General features: G+C 43.6%; 1 protein-coding gene across 5 annotated transcripts in view; it reads left to right on the top strand.

The window, feature by feature from the left end:
* Window positions 1-647: 647 nt before the first annotated feature.
* The window catches only part of Atp11c (ATPase phospholipid transporting 11C (ATP11C blood group)), a 190687-nt gene continuing 182893 nt past the window's right edge, over window positions 648-8441 (top strand). For 4 of the 5 annotated variants that reach the window (XM_077106641.1, XM_077106640.1, XM_077106637.1 and 1 more), the window contains exon 1: window positions 1234-1372. In XM_077106641.1, coding sequence (XP_076962756.1) covers window positions 1346-1372 — 27 coding nt within the window. In that variant the 5' untranslated portion in view covers window positions 1234-1345. Of the gene's footprint in view, window positions 694-1233; window positions 1373-8441 lie in introns of those variants that run through there. The other variant, XM_077106638.1, reaches the window with a different exon arrangement.

Below are 8441 nucleotides of genomic sequence, written 5' to 3'. Positions count from 1 at the left end.
GGGTTTCCCGGCACAAATTTCGACTTCTAGGAAGTCTCCCAGCATTCGAAAATTTGCCTAACTTATCCTTTGCACATTTCCCACAGCTACCGAGTGCTCCCGATCTGCACATAGGATCTGTGCTGAGAAGCTGTTGGGTTCAACCGTCTCAGAAGCTTCCTTCTTCAACCCTCCGGGCAAACCCCGAACGGGCGTATGGGGGAGCTCCCAGCTCGCAGTAGCAGGCGGAATAGGGGGACCTTTGGACTACAACTCCCAGGCTGCTCCGGGAGCATTGCGAAGGAGGGGGCGAGCGGGGAGGGGGGTGGCAGGGAAATCCCGCCCCGCTGCGCAGCAGCAACGACACAAAGCCTGACTTTACAACCTCACAGAGAAAGTGGAAGTAAGAGGGCTTAGGTGGGGAAGCTGAACAAGAGAAAGAACGCGAAGGGAAAGCCGCCTAGGTGGGAGCAGAGTGGGGGAGACCCTCACGTTGGTAGATGAGAAGCTTTCATCAGTAATCCTCCTGCCCGCGCCCCTCCCGCGCCAGGGTCTCCACAGTGCCCCGCCAGTGCCTACTCTTCCTCAGAGCGCGGTTACTCCCGGCTGGGAAGCGGGAGCCCGGCCGTCTCTCAGGCTCAGAGCCGGCCAGTGGGCTGCGCCGAGGCTCCCCAACCCGAGTGCGGGACGAAAGCGCGGGGCCGAGGAAGGGCTGTGAGTGAAGCCGCGCGGTGAACTAGTTAGGGCCGGGGTTAGGGAGGCTGTGGTTCCAGATAGAGACAGGGGAGTAGTGTCGGGAGGAAGCGAAGCTAGGCGAGGCGAGGTGAGGTGAGGTGAGGCGCGGGGAACCTCGAAAGGGTCCCCAGTGCCCTGAGAGGGGCGTCCGCGGAAGTCAGCTGGGAGACGGGCGGGGGCACTGCGCCGGGGAGAGTACGGACAGCGGGGTGCCAAGCCCGGCACCAGCGAAGAGGTTGGGGTGCCCCCCTCCCCGCAGGAGGAGCCTAGCGCTCCTCCGCCATCCCTCCCCCGCGCGCCGGGTTTGCTTCTCCGCGGGCAGCCGCGGGCTGGCGGTGCTGGGGCCAGATAAGGGGGAGCGACGGGGCCGCCGCCCCCGGGCCGGGCGGGCCGGGGCTGGGGGCGGGGGCGAGGGCGAGTGAGGCGGGGCGGCGGCGGCGGGGCCTCGGGCGCGAGGGCGAGGGCAACGGCGGTGTGGGGGTGGGGGGCGGGGGAGCGCCGAGAGGCGAGGAGGGCAGCCCGCCTAGCTGTCCGCTTTGCGCCGCCGGCCCACGCCGCAGTGTGTTTTGTGGACGGCGCCTTCCGGACAGCCCTGTAGAGTCCAGCTGAGTGCCCGGCAGCCTTCGACGCGATGTTCCGTCAGAGCTTTAACCGTTTTGTAAGTACACTCGCTGCAGCTCCATGCGTACCGGGTGGCTTGTTCCCAGCCCCTTCGCCGGGTCCCTCACAACAAATTTCTGATGGGGTAATTGGGAGACGCCACCCTTGTTTGAACTGAAACGCCTTGCCCTGGTGGCTAGGGTGGGGAGGCAGGTAGGGCTCTCGGGGTAGCTCACCCCCCGCCCCCAGGACATTTTATCCCGGGCTTTCCGGGGCTGCCAGGAACTCTGTCTCGGAGTGGGGGCCGCCCTCGAGCTGGATGGTGGGGGGTCTTGTGGAAGAACAGCCCGGGGGCCCCTCTGTTTGCTAATTAGACGAAGATGGCGTTTTATTATCCGGGAGGAAGCCTTCTTTTGTTTCCTCTGCCACGAGCACATGGAGGTAAATGTAGACCTGTCACTGTGGCCCAAAAGAAGAGCTGGGGGCTGAGGGAGCCGGAGGCTGGAGCGGGACTCAGCGTTGCCCGGGGGCTCGGCCCGGGCGGGCGGCTGCTGACCCGAGGCGGGGCAAACTTAAGAGACCCTGCCGGCGAAGCTCACCTTCAGGGTACTGTAAACGCGAGGGCGATGGTCAGGATGGGCTGGTGGATGTGGAGCCGCGGGGAGGCTGCAGCGCGCTCTAGGCGCTGCGGAGCGCGGGTCTGAAGAAGCTTCGCGGAGGGCTGAATGCCCCAGACATCCAACCTTTGGGAGAGGGCAGACTGTGGCTCGGCTCCTGCGGCCACATTTCCCCCGTCCAAATCTCCAGAATAGGGAATTGTATTTCCGTGGGAGTTTGGCATGGGGGAAAAGCGGTTTCTAGCTTCTGGACTTTTGAAGAACCTGTTTACTCCTAGAAGGCACGTGAGGAATAGAGCAAAGTAGGGGCCATTTACTTATGTGCTATTTGTAGCAACTTCCTTAATTTTCGGAGGAGGTGGCGGGAATCGGGTTTATTTTTTGCCAACGATGTGAAAGAAAGGGTTCATCTGCAAATTTTGATTTTTCTGCACGTAAGCAAAAGGATTGAGTGCTGAGCGCTTCCCCCATCGCCCTCACTGTACGTGTTGGAGAACTTTTTATTCGATTACTCCTAATGAAAGCATTGCTAACATTTTTCATAGGGCGGATGAAATTTGTTCTCTTTTTTTTTTTTTCTTCATTTGAAACTTTCACAAATGTACCCTGGTTAAAAGTAATACTTGAACACAATTCCTTTTTAGGGTATTATCACCACAGTCTTGCTATGTTAATGTTTTTCTGAACGTTTACCTCACACTGAGACATGCAATATGAAATTGGAGCAGGTTATTACCTGTGGCATAGAGCAATAGAGGTTGGTACATGTCAAGGATCTTGAAATCCCTATGAAATGGCTTTTATTGGATGCTTTGCTGAAGCAAGTATCTAAAATTTATTTCTCACTTTTAGCCTCTAAAAGATCATTGTACTTCATATTCTATTTCACATAGGTTCTTGTGATCATGAGGTGTTGTTTTGAGTGATAAGAAAGGAAAGGTGACAGGAAGAGCTAATTGTAATATTTGCAAAAAGGATGAGCTATTCACATGGCACTGTTACATTGGAGAACAGTAACAGTGGGCTCTGGATCATTTTAAATTCATTTAGCTTAAATTTGAGATGTCAAAATCACATTTTTTAAAATGAGATTTTAACATTTGAAACTGAACAACTCAAGTATTGGACTAAAAGCCCCCTTTACCTCTTCTCATGATAAGACTGATCTGCATTATATCACAGTCTAGTAATTAAGCAGTGCTGGCCAGGAAACCAGTGCATGCAGTAGAATTTGCAGCAGTTGCTGAGGTGCCAGCCTGCAGGTTTGAGGCTAGTACTTTGCATCCCTAACCAAGATCTTTGCAGAAAATCACTTTTGCTCACACCAAAAGGAGCTTTTTTAACCTCATTGTTTCAGCTGGGATGTGCAACTGCTCACATTTTCCTGAGTAGCCATGTCTATGGTAAGTCCTGGGAATTTGTGCCAGTATAGTATGTTGGAAGGTTCTTAGGAGTTCTGTCTGAGCACTAGGCCTAGGGCAAGGGATTAACTACATGCTGTTGAACTGAATGCAAAATATCCTATCAAATTCTCTTTGTTAAAAAATGTCTTTAAAAATTGGGGTGGGCGCAAATTTTAGGTCCCAGTAAACCGTATGCTGTTCTTGTCTTTTGCCTGGCCCAGGTTCAGATTCTTTGAGGGCCATTCACATTTAAATCACTAGAAGGATAAAATTAAAGATTAGGTGGGACTTTGAGATTTAACCATAAGGTAGATGTAGTCTAAATTCTGTGTTATCCTCTGGATTGTTTTAATATTTTAGAAAGAGGGCTGTGAATTCCTTTCAGAATCTATTGTGCTATTTTGATAGAACTCTACTTTCTGACAGGCTTTAAATGTTAAATAAATTACAGTAGTGTTGATTGTAGTTCTTGATCATTAAAAACTAGCGAACTGTGTATTAGACGATGGCTTTCTTTACATTGTAAGCTAGATGTGGGAAGTTAAGAATCTCTTAAGAGTCTCATCATCTACAGTTCAGTTGTGTTTGCTGAGTCGTTTTTAAAATGCCATTTGTTTTCCTGGGTTTTCCATTTTCCAGCTAAAAGAAATAGTAGTTCGGCTCTGACGTATTTACCATTAATAACTGTGGTCCTTCCTTTCTGATGTATTATAACTTTCCTTTTCACAGTTTTGAGGTATAAAGAAATTGATGGATTTGGTGTACAGCACTTTAGGATTTAGGTATATAGGGAGTGTCTTGAAAGATTTAAGAGTTGGATGTTGCAGAATGCAGTAAAAGCACTGCCTGTTCTCGGTCAATATTTTGATAAACAATAAATAAATAATAGTTGCTTTGCCTATGCAGTATTTTGTTCAAAGGCATATTTAATTGAAATCTGGACTAGATGAGAGTTAAGGATCTTGGACTTTTATGTTATCCTGTCTTCTTTTACTCTTCAGGTAAAGTTCCTAGTGATTATATTAACATTTTCACATAGACTTAAAGGGTTATTGGCAGTTGAAATAGTAAGAATTCCCTTTTTTAGCTTATTAAGTTATTTCACACTAAAGATTCAAATGAGACATTTCTCAATGAAGTACGTTAACACTTGGCAAGTGGAAGCTATCAGTTTAGCTTATCTGAATTTCTAAATTATTGATAGTGAAAACTTATTGCAAGTGTGAAAAACTGGAGTAAATTTATACCTCTGATTCTAGAAGCTCTCTAACTGCTTTGTTTCCATAAAGCATGTTGCATGTAGTAATGACATTATAAAAAAAATCTTACCGAAGAGACTAGAAAAATATTAGATACTGCATAAGGAAGAATGAAAATTCAAAATGAGACTAGAAGTACAGAATAAGAATTAATGAAATAGGTAGGTAGTTACTTATTATTTTGAGTTCAAGGCAAGACCAGTCTAATGAAAGAATATATGGAGGCAATTAACAAAATAATTCAGGTAATTGCTTTTTTTTTTTTTTTCTTTTTCCAGAAGCAAGAAGTTTTTGGTTTCCTTGTTAAATTATCAGGGTAATTAAGCCTTTTTTTTGTTGTTGTTGTTGTTATTTCACTTCCCTAATAACCTCGTGATGTTGCTGAGTGTGGAATATATTGACTTTATTTTGTTATGTTTATAAATATACCTGCATGTGTGTATTTCAGTATTTTTGCATTTATTTATATGAGTCTTACCAAAGTCTGTGCAGCTTGACTTCTACCAGCTAGTTCATACATAGGTAGGTCTAACAATTAAACTTGACCCTGCCTAAAAGCAACCTTTTTATCATATTGCATTATAATTGCCTTTTTTTTTAAAGAGAGAGTGAGAGTGAGAAAGAGAGAGAGAGAGAATTTTTTAATATTTATTTTATTTTAGTTATCGGCGGACACAACATCTTTGTTTGTATGTGGTGCTGAGGATCGAACCCAGGCCGCAGGCATGCCAGGCGAGCGCGCTACCGCTTGAGCCACATCCCCAGCCCTATAATTGCCTTTTAACTTATGTGGCTCCTTTAGACCAGTCTTTCCCAACTGGGAGAGATTAAGCCCTAATGCCCTAGGGCATTCATAATGTGTAATAAATTCACTTCTTTCCTACACAGCTGAAGGAGGAACCCCAATTGAGAAAGGCTGTCCTAGACTGAATGTAACTGGGGTAGGGTCAGTTCACAGTATATTCTTAGCTCCCTAGTAGCCTAATGCCTAGTGGTGGTTAATAAATATTTGTTGAAAGAACAGATTTTATATGTTTTATATAAATAATAGCCTTTACTTAAAGTGATTTGTAGTAAACCTCTCTTGTATCCAGAATGAGGAGTTCTAGTTAATTGGGGTATACTATGTCCTAGATACCAATTTTCTAAGAATTGAAAACTGGTATCTAATGCTGAAGCTATACTGACTATAGTATAATCTTGCTTAGATGATTCAGTCATTTTAGGTTTTGCAGAACATTATTTTATTCAAATATTTGCTGAGCACTGTAGTAGATCTTGGGGAAACATTGTAGGCAAGACAAGAATCCTGTCTTGAGGAAATTTAATTATTATATTCATAGTAATAGATTTAGAGGGCATGGTGACTGTATTATATTTAATTAGTTTGTGACATACCACAAAATCTGATCTTTATGAATAAGTTATTGTTATATACACGTCATCTGTCTTTCTACTAAAAGTAGATGTATAATCTCAGTTACTTTCTGATTCTTTGGATGTCAGATAAAAAGGAGTTGTATTTGATACCTTCAGTATGACATATACATGGAAAATTGCTCTTTTGCAAATAGATGGTATGCTAATCCTGTGAAAGGTGGGAAACCTATTTAGGAATGAACTATTACCTCTTGAAACAAATCTTTTTTTAAAAAATTTTTTTTAGATGTTGATGGACCTTTATTTTATTCATTTATTTATATGTAGTGCTGAGACTCGAACCCAGGGCCTCACACATGCTAGGCAAGTGCTCTACCACTGAGCCACAACCTCAGCCCTTGAAACAAATCTTTACACTAGTGAAAATAGGTTTTTGTCCTTTTTTTCCCCCTGATCTGCCTACTACTGATGAAGACAAATGGAACTCTCAATGTCTCCTAAATCCCTTCAGTAAGATTTCCCTTTTTGTTGCTTTTGTTTATGAGCATTCTTAGAAATTTAATCCTTTAGTGGGTGAGTGTCTATATATCAGGTAGTTTCCAGCGTTCCTAATGGACTTTTATCAGGTGAGATTTGGACATGTGAAGCTGGCCATTTTCATATTGATGTAGCTTTGCAAGTTTAATGTAGCTGAGCTTGGTTCCTTATCCAAGCTGCTAGTGGACCACCCTCTGGGCAGTGTGACCAGTGACCTCCGGAAGAACCTCAGCTAACTTCCTTGTGTCTGCATGATGTGCAAAGAACTGGCTCCTTGTATGAATTCTAATACTGGTTTGTTGAGTGATGGAAAAAATCATCAAGGCTGACTGCTTGTTTAGAATGGTTGATCAGTTTTCTCAAGAAGGATAAATGGGGGCTGGGGATGTGGCTCAAGTGGTAGCGTGCTCACCTGGCATGGTGAGACACTGGGTTTGATTCTCAGCACCACATAAAAATAAAAATAAAGATATTGTGTCCACATAAAACTAAAAAATACAATATAAAAAAAGAAGGATAAATGTACAGGATACAAAGTAAAAATGTAATTTTTCTTTTATTTTCTTTAAGGTGATAGGGTTTCCTATGTATCTGTAGGGCTTTATACAGTTTAACCCCTGGAATGATTCCAGCCGTGATTGGGGAATACGTTCTGGTTGAATGGATGAAGGTTCTGGGCTTCCTCCACAAGTGAATTGAGTGTGCTGTTCTCACATTTCTGATCACTTAATGTTTACCTTCTTGACCTGTTGTAAGTATCGGTCAGCAGTGATCATAAAACAAACATTAGTATGGCTGCAGCATACGTTAACACTACTGCAGCTTAATGATGAATGAGTGCTCAGCACTGCAGATATGGGTGCAGGATGCCCTACGCCAGCACCTTGGCAGACAGCCCCTCAGTTACTGCAGAGTATGGATGGATTGCTGGTTCATCTGACTTCTTGACTATAGAAGATGTGGCTTATAGTGTGTTGGATCAGGGTTATCCAGATTTAGGAGGGTAATCTGTACTTGTGAGGTACAGGCATTGTCATTGATTTCTTGCCCCATATTTATTTAATAGAATATGGGAGGATTGGTGAGGCCTATCCTATTCAAACAGATATCTTTTTTTTAGGCTCTTCTATTACATGTTGTCTTAAAGTATTAGGGTAGCAATACCTTCCAGGTCTCTTCCTCTTCACCATGGTGTTCTTGGAAAAATCAGAACAGCATTCTTGATAATGATCTTATAGCTAGCACAGCATCATGTAAACATTTAATGTTCAGCAAATACTTGCTGAATTGTTTTGAACTGAATTGACAACACAGGCTGAGTCAGTAATAACAGGTGAAAAATGATCTGTTGAGTAAGCAGCCACCAGGAAACTTCTGCATTTCAGACTGTCCTACAGAAAACTCTATAGCACTGAAAATAATTTCCTTTTCCGTGGACAGAATACTACCCTATACTTACTTTAAATGAGAAAAAAAAAAAAAAAAAAAAAACAATTACATGACTGCTTAAAAAATAATCATCATAAGGGCTGTGGCTGTGGCTCAGTGGTTGAGCACTTGCCTTGCATGTGTGGGGCACTGGGTTTGATCCTCGGCATCACATACAAAAAAATAAATAAATGAAATAAAGATACTGTGTCAATCTACAACTAAAAAAATATAAAAAAATAATCATAATAAGTCTGCTGTTTACTGACACTGTTTATTCACGAGAAAAATAATGTTTTTGTTTTTAGTTTTGATTTTGAGACAGGGTCTTACTAAATTGCCAAGATTGGTCTTGAACTTGTGATGCCTCAGCCTCTTTAGTTGTTGGAAATATACGTGTGTTCCCCCATGCCAGGCTCTTTAACCCATTGCTCCTTCTTGGACATTCATAGAACACTGAATATACTGTCCTCAGCTTCTAAAATTATCAGCACTTTTGTATT

The sequence above is a fragment of the Callospermophilus lateralis genome, chromosome X (assembly GCF_048772815.1).
Source record: "Callospermophilus lateralis isolate mCalLat2 chromosome X, mCalLat2.hap1, whole genome shotgun sequence".
NCBI classification, from domain to species: Eukaryota; Metazoa; Chordata; class Mammalia; order Rodentia; family Sciuridae; genus Callospermophilus; species Callospermophilus lateralis.
This window is presented reverse-complemented; position numbering and strand designations above follow the sequence as displayed.